Source organism: Hemicordylus capensis, chromosome 3 (assembly GCF_027244095.1).
Source record: "Hemicordylus capensis ecotype Gifberg chromosome 3, rHemCap1.1.pri, whole genome shotgun sequence".
In the NCBI taxonomy this organism is placed as follows: Eukaryota; Metazoa; Chordata; class Lepidosauria; order Squamata; family Cordylidae; genus Hemicordylus; species Hemicordylus capensis.
The window spans coordinates 324,777,158-324,789,675 of record NC_069659.1 but is presented as its reverse complement, the minus strand read 5'-3'; the positions used below and the strand labels follow the sequence as shown (position 1 = coordinate 324,789,675).

The 12,518-nt window shown below is 42.9% G+C and overlaps 1 protein-coding gene across 5 annotated transcripts in view; it reads left to right on the top strand.

The window, feature by feature from the left end:
• The window catches only part of LOC128349399 (1-phosphatidylinositol 4,5-bisphosphate phosphodiesterase eta-1-like), a 204,512-nt gene that overhangs the window by 66,908 nt on the left and 125,086 nt on the right, over positions 1-12,518 (top strand). Inside the window, exon 1 of one of the 5 annotated variants that reach the window (XM_053305604.1) lies at positions 7,277-7,892. The exons of 3 other annotated variants lie outside the window; for them this stretch is intronic. In XM_053305604.1, coding sequence (XP_053161579.1) covers positions 7,850-7,892 — 43 coding nt within the window. In that variant the 5' untranslated portion in view covers positions 7,277-7,849. Of the gene's footprint in view, positions 1-7,276; positions 7,893-10,521; positions 10,654-12,518 lie in introns of those variants that run through there. One more of the 5 variants, XM_053305606.1, reaches the window with a different exon arrangement.

The window sequence follows — 12,518 nt, the reverse complement described above, 5'->3', positions numbered from 1 at the left end:
GACATCTCAACTATGTTTGTAGCTTAAAGTGGGGAAATTAGCTTGGGTTGAGGGAGCAGTTTGGTTCCAGCATCAGGAACCAATTGGCATATTGGAAAAATGAGGAGACAGGAATACAGTTTCAAGGCTTTATTAAGGGTAAAATAGGGGTTCATAAGACAAACATTTGGTTAGGCAATGCAATCAATTTTGACTGAAGTTTGAAATTTGAAATTTGAAGTCATAATTAAGAATGAATCAGGTTGGCTCAGGCTCTTAGACCAGAGCCTGGCTTAAGGCTTGCCATGAAAAGTGCTTGGGAAGCCGGAAGGGAGGGAGAGAAGTGGCAAGGAGTCTTAGAAGGGCAAGAGGTTAGTTTACCTGCCCTTCCTAGCTGGTGCATTCATTGCATGTTGGCAGAGAGGTCTCCTCATGGGTAAAAGGCAGGAAAGTGGAGCAAGGAGTGAAGGGCTACAGCTTGTGTGTATGTGAGTCCATAGAATAGTGATCCAAACAGATTCCAAGGCTATGTGCTTTGGCCAGAGGTAGATACACCTCAAAACATGCCCTGAGGCAGTTTCCAAGACGGTCTGCCTACCCAGTGGGTGTTAGATTCCATGAAAGACAAAGAAGTTCATTGCCACTTAATCACTCTGAGTGAAGCTTGCCCAACAAAGGCAAGAGGGACTGGTGTACTTTGTATGCAAATGTGGTGAATAAAGCTGTGCTCAGTTGACTCTCCTTAAGACCAGGATGTCTTTCAGGTATAAAAAGATTACACATCTATAGTTTTTATGAGCCTCTCCACTGGGCCCTTGCCAGCCAATGTGCCGCTTATCTGTGTTACTCCTGAAGAGTGCTTGACTGTTCTCTCTCTTGGACAAGGAGATTCTTCCCCTCAGCGACTTACCTTTTGAAGTGGAGTTTGAATAGCCTGGCTAAAGGGGTTGGAGCATCATTTAAAGTCTTGTTAGCTGCTAAACCTGAATGCACACTGTCTGCACAGCCAGTGCTTATCGACTAGGGATGTGCACAAAGCGTTTCGTGTACATCTGGGGGCGGAGAGCAGGTGCTTTAAAAGGAGGAAGTCAGGTCTTGCCTGCCCCTCCATCGTTCCTCCTCCACCCCCACCCCTGCTGCGGCACTGTCGGGATTAAACGCCCCAGCAGGGGCTCCTCCCAGCAGCCTGCGGGTGGTGTTGGCACAGAAATTGCATCTGAGCATACATGGATGCTATCGTGAGTGGTCAGCAACACCATGCTGACCACTCAAGATGGCATCTGCGCATGCTTAGATGCCATTTCTGTGCTGACACTGGCTGCTGAGAGGAGCCTTGAAGCCACGCGGGGTGGATTTAATCCTGACAGTACTGCACTGGGGTGATGGGGGCAGTGGACGGTTAGGTAAGGCCTGCCTTCCTCCTTTTAAAATGCCGGCTCACCCCCGCTGAAACGATTCGGTGGGGGCAGCTCAAAGCATTTTGCTGCCTCGAAACAGAGGTGCCAAAATCCTTTGTGCACATCCCTGTTATTGACCCATTTGGAACCAAGTCCCTTGACTAGGCAGGGTGAAGTGTGTGCTAAGATCATGAGCCCATTATCCAGTATGATTGAGACACTGGAGTAGAGAGCTGCAATATGTGCTGCCCTGAAATATGGCTTGCTGGCGACATTACACTTTCAATTACTTTGCCTGACCACAGAAGGCTGGAGACAACCCTATAGTTGTTTAACTCTGAGGATCCAATGTAGACTTCTTCAGAAGTGGTCTAATAATTGCCTCCTTAAGACACAAAGGTATCCTGGCCTTTCTCAGAGGACTTCTACAATGACCCCAACGCCAGATGGTATAAATCATGTTGGACAAGGGTCCAGAGAGCAGGTGGCAGGCCCTACTGTTTCAAGCAGCTTGTCTACATCCTCAAGAGTCACAAACTGAAAGTGATCCAGCCTAACCACATAAGAGGACACCTCTGTATTAAACTCTGAAATAATTGTGGAGTCTAAATCTAAGTTGGCCCGAATACGAGAGATTTTATTCACAAAAAAATCATTAAAAATGTTACAGAGGGTAATTGATGGTTCCAAATTCTGATTCAAGTGAAGAGGGGCTTATACTAGCCCTCTCACAACCTTAAACAACTTTGCTGGACGTGAGCTTGTGGATATAATACAGGCAGAAAAGAATTGCTTTTTTGCTGCGCATATTGCTTGTGTAGGTCTTCAAATGAGCTCTATATTGTAATCTGTCAGATTCCAGTTGAGTCTTTCTCTACTTGCAGTCCTGTCATCTACCTTGCAGCTTCAGCTCCCATAGTTATTGTGCATACCAAAGGGCCAGTTTCCAAGCGGGTCAAAGGATGCTTAGGAGCAATCATGTCTACTGCCCTGGTTAGTTTGTTTATTTGTGTGTGTGTGTATAGCGGCCATTCAGATGAACAGTACCCCCATGCAATGTGCCAGGATAACGTTGGAATGTCAGTGGAAGATGCTGTGACAGATGTACTCCCAGCACATCCCCTTTATAATTGTGAGGGCTGGTGAGGTTTCGTCTGAACTGGCCTACAGTCTGCTTAATTGGCAACAACTCCTAAAGGTCTCTGGTAAATTCATTTATTTCAGTCTGAGAGATATTTAATTGGAGATGCCAGGGATTAAACTTTGAGCCATCTACACATACAGGTGGAACTCGGTATCTGTGGGGATTCGGTTCGACAATAATACCGTGGATGCCGAGGCATTAAAATCTACTGAATGGCTGGGGTGTTTGTGTTTAGGTTCCCGGAGGTTGAAAATCATGTGGAAGTGTTGTGAGCAGCCTGTCTGTCACTAAGACAACTGTAGTCAACCAGACTACTTTTGATTTGTTATCCTGAGATCATGTACATTTGGGAAAGAGGGAGATAAGAAGCGTCCCACACAGATTATAATTTAAAAGGCTTTATTGAAACTATGATTACATTCAGGCAATTAAGCACACAGGCATGCAAGCAAAATACTTATTCATTGTAATGTAGAGTTCTCGACAACATTTTAAAATCTTTCATCCTCACTGAAACAGTTAACAGCAAAAAACAATTTCTGCTCTGAGTAGAGTGGAGACACATTCCTGTCTAGTCTGGGATAGCAGCCAAAACTCAGTCTTATCTCTCCTGAGGTGTAGCAACAAACCAAAACAATCTCATAGCCCAGCTCTAGTAGCGAAAGGGATTCCCTCCTACTTTTGCAAGCAGTTTAAGCCGTTTTTAAAATCACCTCTTCTCCTCTTTAATGTAGCTAACACAAAGCTTAGCAATGACCCAAATAACCCAAGGTTGCTCAAACAGAAAGCAGAAAGCCACACATAATCTCTGAGCCGAGAGGCCAAGTCAGAGAAAGGAGGGGGAGAAGAGAGAAGAGAGCTCATTGCTGACGTAGAGAAATATGAGCCAAAGGCAAAGGGAATGAAAGGCGGAGGGATTGAGGGGGAAGAAAAGATGGCGGCGTGGAGCACAGGCTGAGGCAGAATGCTGTTAGGCCAGCTAACAGGGACTTCTGTGGGTATCCGGCTAGTGGTATGGTGTGGTGGTGCTGTGGTGTGGCATTCCCTTGTGTGGGAGAGGTGGATTCTTTTATAACCTTTCCCAAAACCTGTTTGTCATAGCTCCCATCCAAGACAGCCGCATCATTTCTTTCTAATTTCCATCCTTAATGTAAACAATCTCTAGTCTCCCATCCTTGCATGGTGGGGTCCAGGATTATTGTTTAGTTAATCCAAAAAGGAAACAATCCTGTTTGTGCCCAGCTTCGACCGGTCTGTGGTCCTAATTGGCGCCTTTTCCGTTCCAAGAAATGTTATTTAGAGATAGCATGCAAAGAATTGTTATTAGGAAATAGCAGGTAAGAAATGTTATCAGGAGATATCATGTAAAAGCAATTCAGCAGTTACTGTGTGAAAGTATGTACTCCAATACATACATGTACTGATATCTAAAATGTGGTTTTCTAAGACCACCTAAATATGATTAACATAGCAAGTTTTAAGCTAGTTCTCATGATGGACTCAACATAGCACAATGCATAAACAAACTCCAAGGCAGGATGGAGTAATTCTCCCTGCTCCTCAGGCCTTGACTACACAATAAACAATTCCACTTCAGTTACTTTGGCTCACAGAACCAAAGTTCACACTTCAGTTTCTTGCAAACCAGCCATTTTAGACACAGGCTTGAGCTTTACCTTTTGTAAAACTCTGCTGCTGGTCCCAATCCCAGGATGCTCACCACAGGAATTGGGGGCAAAATAAAGTGCCCTACCATGCTCTGCGGGCCTCTAACTATCCTGCAGTGCCCCCGCCCCGAAGTCCAAATTATCAATTTCCCCCACAATTTTTCATGGAAAAAATCTGTTGTGTTTTTACCTTAATAAGCCACAAAATGGCTCCATTTTACAAAATGGTGGCCAGAAATGACCTCTGAAGTCATTTCCGGCCACCCTCCAATCCGCAGATATGTGGAACTAAACCTTTGGGAGGGGCTTTCCCCCCACGTGTAAACTGAAGTCGGGTGTCAATTACTCGACCATGGATAACCTATACAGCATTTCCTGCATCACTAAACTTTGGACCCATACCTTTGCATACTGAATAAAGCCCAAATCTTTCAAAACCTGGACAAATGGATTAATTTTATCTTGTAGTATATAGGTTTCCAGGGACAAAGGCTTGCTTGTGGTTGCTGTCTGTTGGACTCAGAAAAGAAGAGAAAATGGTGGTAGAATCTGTCACCTTCCAGACCATATGAGGATATCAGTGATTTGGAGGGCCAGAAGATCTGAAGGAGAGAAACTGGCCTGCCAAGTACAAGGAAGGGAGGATAGGAGCAGTGAAAGATTATGGCAGGGGTTCCCAGCCTGCGCTACTTCAACTCCCATCATCCCTAGTTAAAATATAATATTGCTGGGGATTGTAGAAGTTATAGTTCAGCAACATCTGGAGTACTGCAGGTTGGGAACCTGGAGATTAGGGGAACAGAGCATAGATTTATCTCATTGCTTAGGCAAATTGGAAGGTGATCTGGAAGTATTTCTAGATAGTTGGCATCATCATCATCATCATCATCATCATCATCATCATCATCATCAGGAACTCCAAAGGTGTGGTTGTGGGAGAAAAGTATGGTGGAGCTCAATTCTAAGATGTGGTGCAGCAACAAAATAAATGCTCATCAACCCAAAGGTTTGTCATGTCATCATGGGTGAACTATATTGCTGTTAAAACACTGAATTGGACAAAGAATGACTAAGATAACTTCATGGAAGATGGAAAGCCCAATAGGCAGTAAGACGTTCTGGAGCATGCATCCTAATGCTTACACCAAGCCTTGACAAATTTGCTTTGGATCTAAGAGCCAGACAATGGACACTTGACGAAATTACCAGACTTAGTGATGGGCCTTGCATAGGGTGAGGGTAAATAGGTTTCTCTTTGTCCTCTTTATGTTAACACACAACAAAAACAAGACAGTCTGGGACACATAAAGGTTTCATTAAATAGCTCGTCCCCTGAATATCCTAGTTATCCTACCCATTATGGTTAAATTTCTAGACACCATGGCTCCCTGGTGCCTGGGATCCGTCAAGCTCTGCAGTAGCAAGAGTAAACATTAAATCCCTATCCAGATGTGGGGAACTTCAACATCAGGAAGTGTCAGAAGTTCTGCAACCTTATTAGCTGTGTGGGAGTTTATTAGCTGTGTGTGAGACTCCTGAGAAAACTTGAGATAAGGGAACAAGATTGCTAAATGGTTGAAAGACAGGAATTAGAGGGTAGGTACAAATGGAGCGTTTTCACAATGGAGGGAAGTAAGAAGTGGGGTCCCCCAGGGATCTGTACTGGGTCGGGTCCTTTTTAATTTATTCATAAATGTTCTAGAAGTAGGGCAGAAGTAAGAAGTAAGAAAAAGTAAGCAACGAGGTGGCCCAATTTGCAGATGATACCAAACTCTTTTGGGTAGTGAAATCCATAGTGGATTGTGAAGTGCTCCAAAAGGATTTCTCCAAACTGGGTGAGTGGGTGACAAAATGGCAAATGTGGTTCAATATTGGCAAGTGTAAAGTGATGCACATTGCAACAGAAACACCCAGCTTCAAGTATACACTGATGGGATCTGAGCTGTCGGTGACTAACCAGTAGAGGGATCTTGGGATCGTGGTGGACAGCTCATTGGAAGTGTTGACTCAGCTGTGAAAAAGGCCAATATTGTGCTAGGGATCATTAGTAAGGGGATTAACAATAAAACTGCTAATATTATAATGCCCTTATACAAAATGATGGTGCGGCCACACCTGGAATACTATGTACAATTCTGGTCACAACATCTAAAAAAGGACATTGTAGAACTGGAAAAGGTGCAGAAGAGGGCAACCAAGATGATCAGGGGCCTAGAGCACCTTTCTTATGAGCCAAGGCTACAACACCTGGGGCTTCTTAGTTGAGAAAAAAGACGACTGTGGGGAGACATGAGAGAGGTCTCTAAAATCATGCATGGTGTGGAGAAAGTGGATAGAGATAAATTCTTCTCCCTCTCCCATAACACTAGAACCAGGGGTCATCCCATGAAATTGATTGCCAGGAAATCTAGAACCAAGAAATGGAAGTATTTTTTCACACAATGCATAACCTACTTGTGGAATTCTTTGCCACAAGATGTGGTGACAGCCAACAACCTGGATGGCTTTAAGAAGGGTTTGGATAACTTCATGGAGGAGAGGTCTATCAATGGCTACTAGTCGGAGGGCTATAGGCAACCTCCAGCCTCAAAGGCAGGATGCTTCTGAGTCCCCGTTGCAGGGGAGTAACAGCAGGAGAGAGGGCATGCCCTCGACTCCTGCCTGTGGCTTCCAGCGGCATTTGGTGGGCCACTGTGTGAAACAGGATGCTGGACTAGATGGGCCCTGGGCCTGATCCAGCAGGGCTGTTTTTATGTTCTTATGACGCAGAATTCAACAGGCATGTCTCTCTGTCAAAGCAAGTTGTTCCTATTGAATTTTTTGCTGCCAGGCTGCTTCTAAATGGACCATAGGTTCCATTTAAAGAAAGAGAAAAGCAAACCTAATTGGAATGGTAATTTATTTTAATGCAAAGAAAGGTGGGATCAAAATCCAATTAATATTAATAAATTCAATTCAAATTACTTTAGCTCATTATATATTTCCAGTATTGCCTCAGTACATTCAGTGCCCTCCCCCTGCTGTATAGAAACTCTGGGAAAAGCTCAGAATGAGCTCCAGTCCCCATTTGCTTCCTTCCACTTCATGAATTCCCTGAGCAAGAGATGCTGAGACCTTCTTTTCCCCAAGTGGGATTCTGTTTTTCTTTTCATCCTCAGCATTCAACCTACGTCACTCCCTCACTTTTAAAATCCAAAATGTGGAGAAGGGTTATCTGTGATAGATTTCTTCCTTGATGTTTAGAGACCTGCTTTTCACAATGCTTCATGCACATTTAGTGCCTTGAGGATTTTAATCATTGCACTGTGCATGCATGTCTCATACCCAAAGTGGTCACAGCTCCTGCATTTCCACAATAGCAGCTGCACAAAGCAGAGCCTTCCAGGTTTCCTATCAGACTGGTGCTTCCTTTCCCTCTTCAGTTTGGAGCAAATGTTGTCCTGGATCACTTTCTGGATTTTTGTTTTAATCTTCCTGAATCCATGCCATGGATAACATAGAGTTTATCGTGGTTCGCGTTGGGCAGGATTGGCAAAGTTCTTGGATACTTCTAAGGATTGTGTTGCAAATATATTATCCCTGGGAATATGAGTTAATTTAGACTTTGCTTTGGGAAGAATGTCTGTTCTCTCTGCCAATAATGTATAACAGTAACAAATTTAATGGCAGACCTCGAAGTATATAAAAATTTAAGCCCAGAAAAAGGTAAGGATTTTTTTTTATGTTGAAAATATCCTGCAGAAAGGTGATGAGTATATTGTAGAAAGGTGCATATATGTGCATACCTCTAAGTCTTTGAGCATGGATGCTTAATACTTCATCCTGTGTATTAAATTACTACTTTGTCATTTTAATGGTATTGTTGCTGTTTATCTGTATTTGGACACTGATAGTAGGTTGTAAAATTGCTGTGAAGCTGATTTTTCACATTTTTGGGGTCTGATTATTCATTCAATAATTTTTCCCCTCTTACATTTTATGGCTTATAAAGTTGAATACAAAGATCTCTCTGTGCATGGGGAGGGGGTGCCATCCTCTCCCTCATCCCCCTGCTCCCTTGAAAAGCTTTCCCAAAGGTTTGAGGGGACCCTCTGGAAGAGGTGTGTGATGTAGCATAGGGCTTTGCAGTCTGGGAGGAAAATCAGCCCCCCCGTGCATAGAGGAAGTGCTTTTCCACCTTTGGATCCAATTCATTTAAAAACCATGAAAATCCAATCCGTTTAAAGAATGATTACTATTTTGTGGACTTTCTTTCTGTTAACATTTCCATTCTTAATTGTGTATGATCTTGAATGAAGAACAATTGCTTGTTACCAAAAATATTCTTGGTGAATTAATCAGCCATCCAATTTTCTCCTCATTAGGGTAGAAAATAGTTTAAAAGCAGGATATAATGAATTACTAATGTGTGTGATTCCATCTATCTATCTATTATATATAATTTGTATTTCTGTTAGTGGTGAAATGAGGCATTTCTGCCTTGATTTGCAAAAATTACAGTTTAACTTTTAGTTAGACCACTGAGAGATAATGGCTTCATTAAGGCACTTGGATGTCCCATTGACTGTAACAGGAACAAGGTTTTACTCCTGAGTGTCATAGGAAGCTGGTTTCACTTGTTGCAAAATGTTTTTTGGAATTTCTGATGTCTATTGAAAATACAACTTAATCTTTCTGCTCTTTCTTTTCGTGCTTTAAAAACAAACAAACAAAAACACACACAACTATTTTAGCAAAGTTCTGGTACTGGTATAAAATGTGTGATCTTCAGAGTGCAGATATTTCACTTGCTCTTAAGGGGATGATTCATCTTGGGAGAGTCTCTGTAGTGCTTCCAAAGAGGGCTCATTGTGCCCTGTGGGGAGATCAGCAGGTCCGATTCCTCACCAACTTAAGACATTGTGCATGGTTGTTCACAATTCAGTGGAGAGAGAAAGGCTGCCTTTTTGCAGCAGGTGAAATTATAGGTGAATGCCACACACAGGTTGATGGTGCAGCATGTCTCTTACATAACTGTTCAGTCACAGGCATCTCCACTTAAAAGATATTGAATAGGAGAGCTGTGAAAGGCTGCTTGAGAATTGCTTCCTCTTAGAACAGACAACTCTAGGCTAAATGGACCAGGAGTACAGTTCATAGGATACAAAGCTGCCTTATATCAAGTCACACCATTGGTCCATCTAGCTCAGTACTGGGTTCCAAGCAGGAGCCTTTCAGTCCCACCGGGAGATGCCAGGGATTGAACCTGGGACCTTCTGCATGCAAAGCAGAAGTTCTTCCACTGAGCTATCGCCCCATCCCCAGTCTTTATTTGGAGATGGGGCCACACCTTTCCGCTCTTTCTCTAAAACACATCAGTTCACTCTGGCTTTTCCAAATGACGTGCCTTCCTTTCTTCTCCTTAATGAGACTTGTCTTTACCACTAGATTGTAAGTTTGTGGGCTGAACCTGTGTCCAAGTTCTTGAACAGCATCTAGAAGTTTTAGGTGCTTTATATAATAACTAATAATCTATGCGGACCTGGGCTGTGGTCTGAAGAGGGATGCAGCCACCTTGCTGAAGCTAAGCATTCTGGGTCTGGTTAGTGCCTGAATGGGAGACTGCCTAGGAACTCCATGTAAGTTGCTTGGAGTTCTGTTGAAGAAAGGTGAAATAAAAATGAATGTCTAGCACACCTATAGCTTCTGATCACTAACTTACTAGTACAGGCTTGTAAATACTTTGTGAAATACCTTTTTCTTCTTTTAGGCCACAATTGACTGACATAGGTATGAGAAAAGTGAATAGGCTAGGAAGCTAGTTCTGTAAGCTAGTACTTCTGTGCAATTATTTGGAGGATTGGGTGGTAACCTGAAAATAAGCCCATGGTTAGCTTAACTTAAAATGGCATCATGCTGTCATGTTACCCCTGCTAATTGAGCAGACACCTTTTAAAGTGGCGATTATCTTATATTTAGCAGGGGGAAAGCAACTGGCCCTATCCAACCCAAGCACAGCATCTCTCCAGTGGCTGTTGTTGGTATGTTGTTTCTTTTTAGATTGTGAGCCCTTTGGGGACAGGGGACCATCTTATTTATGTATTATTTATTTTTATATGTAAACTGTTTTGAGAACTTTTGGTTGAAGAGTGGTATATAAATAACCGTAGTTGTAGTATAATAATAAGGGAGGAGGTTGGTTGGGTTGAGTTCTCCTAGGAAATACCTTCTGAATTTTAAAAGAAGCTCTGGGGAAAAATACTATATCTGCTAGCCCCATAAGGCGAAGTGTCTCTCCATTTGCTATTTAGAGGAGCATCACATATACTAAAGCCTCAGTGCGTCTGAGTTCCAAGAACTGTGTTTATATTTTTGGAGCTCTCCTGTGTTTTGTATATAGAGAGCTAGGGGATTAATTTCATGCATATGCTGAAGCAAAAGAAGGCAATGCGCCAGCCCATCTGTCTTACGTGCAGCATTTTATAAGGTAATGGATATGTGAATAAGTGTTTTAATAATTGACAAGGATTAGCTTTGTAAAGGGGCAGCTTTGCTAAAATCCTTAAAGTAGAAGAGGGAGGGAGGGAAGACTTAATTGGTTCAGCCACAGGAATTACTTTCGTCATGTTAGAATTTAATGGCTTGAAAATGTGTGTCTCCTGATAAGCAGGGTTCAAAAAGAAACATTTATGTCACGGCTGACTTAAAGGTAATTCTGCGGCCACTTTTTCTCGACTAAATATAACCTCAAGTGTCTGACTTGGAACTTCTCTATTTATGTGTCTTTGCAACCTTTATGGCCAGTGCTGCAGCCATACAAAGACGTTTCCCTTTTTGCTAGTCAAAGGACAGGGAATGCTCAGTCAGACTCCCAGGTTCTGCCCAACTACAGGCCAATCGCCTGCACTTTTCATTTATGCCACTCACGTAACCTGCACTATAATTTTAATGAGATGAGATGAACTGTGTTCTCTGCTTGGATGCTTCTGTTTAACTGCATAGATGTTGCATCTAGAAATCTACTTTGCTCTTGATCGCATCATCAGTCACCAAGCTGGGGAGTATACAGGTGGACCTCCTTATTTGCGGATTCGTCATCTGCAGTTTCGCGTATCCATGGTCAGGAAAATGACACCTGATCTCTGTATATGCGGGGTGTGGGGGGAGTTGACCTTGCATATCCACGGGTTGGGTGTGGCCAGAAATGACCATGGGGGTCATTTCCGGCTGCCATTTTTGGACCCGGAGCCACAAAATGGCTCCCATTTTTTAAAAAATGGGGGAAAGCATGATTTTTGGCTGATTTTTGGCCATTTGGGGGCACAATGTGACTCGAGGGGACAGGTAAGGAGCCCCCCCTGAAAATCAGCCAATTTTTGACCATTTTTGGCCAGTTTGGGGACATATTCATGTGAAAATGGGCAACCGAGAATGTAACCCTCACGATCCCATAGGGATTAATGCTTCCTTATCCGCGGTTTCCGTGTCTGCGGTACAGCCACGGAATAGAATCCCCACGAATAAGGAGGCCCCCCTGTATTTCAGACGCAGCTGATTCAGTTTTCCACTTTCAGCTCTTTTAGTCCTCATGATTATAAAGAAAAGCTTCAAATAGGGGCAGCACTTTTTGTACATTCCTGTACATTTTCCTGTACTGGAATTGGATAGGATCTGGATGGGGCTTCTCCTGGTCAGTGTGTTGCCTTGACAAGACATGGCAACTACTGAGCCAGCATGTTGGAGAGGTTAGGGTGTTGAATTAGGTTGGAGATACCAGATTCAAATCCCCACTCAGCCGTTATATTAGTGTACTGACTGACCTTGGGCTTATCACTCTCAGCCTAATTTATCTCACAAGGTTGATAGGATAAAATGGGGCAGAGGGAATCATGTATGCTGCTCTGAATTCTTGGAAGAAGGGATGGGAAATAAACAAACTGCAGTGATTATAAAGTTAACATCCTAATGCCTCATACTTATCCTCTCATCTTTACATTGCTTTATAACAGAGCTGCAGAAATTTGAGGACTATAACTCCCTTAATCGATGGTTACTAGTTAGACTGTGGCTAGGGATGATAGGAATTGTAGTACAACAACAGCTGGAAGGTTGAATTTGTACAGCTCTGCTTTAGAAGTTTACATACTGCTCACACTTCACAATTTTGCATTCTTCTGCTGTTATGCAAAGACTCTCCTGTACTGCAATATTTTTGGTAATGCTTGATTTTTAGCTGGGTGGGGGATCTCATCACAACCATAACTAACAAATATGTCAAACTCCCATTTGCGAACACTTACCCCTGATATCTTGCTTTGTCTTTTCTGCTGATGAATTGTATATTGGAAGCTC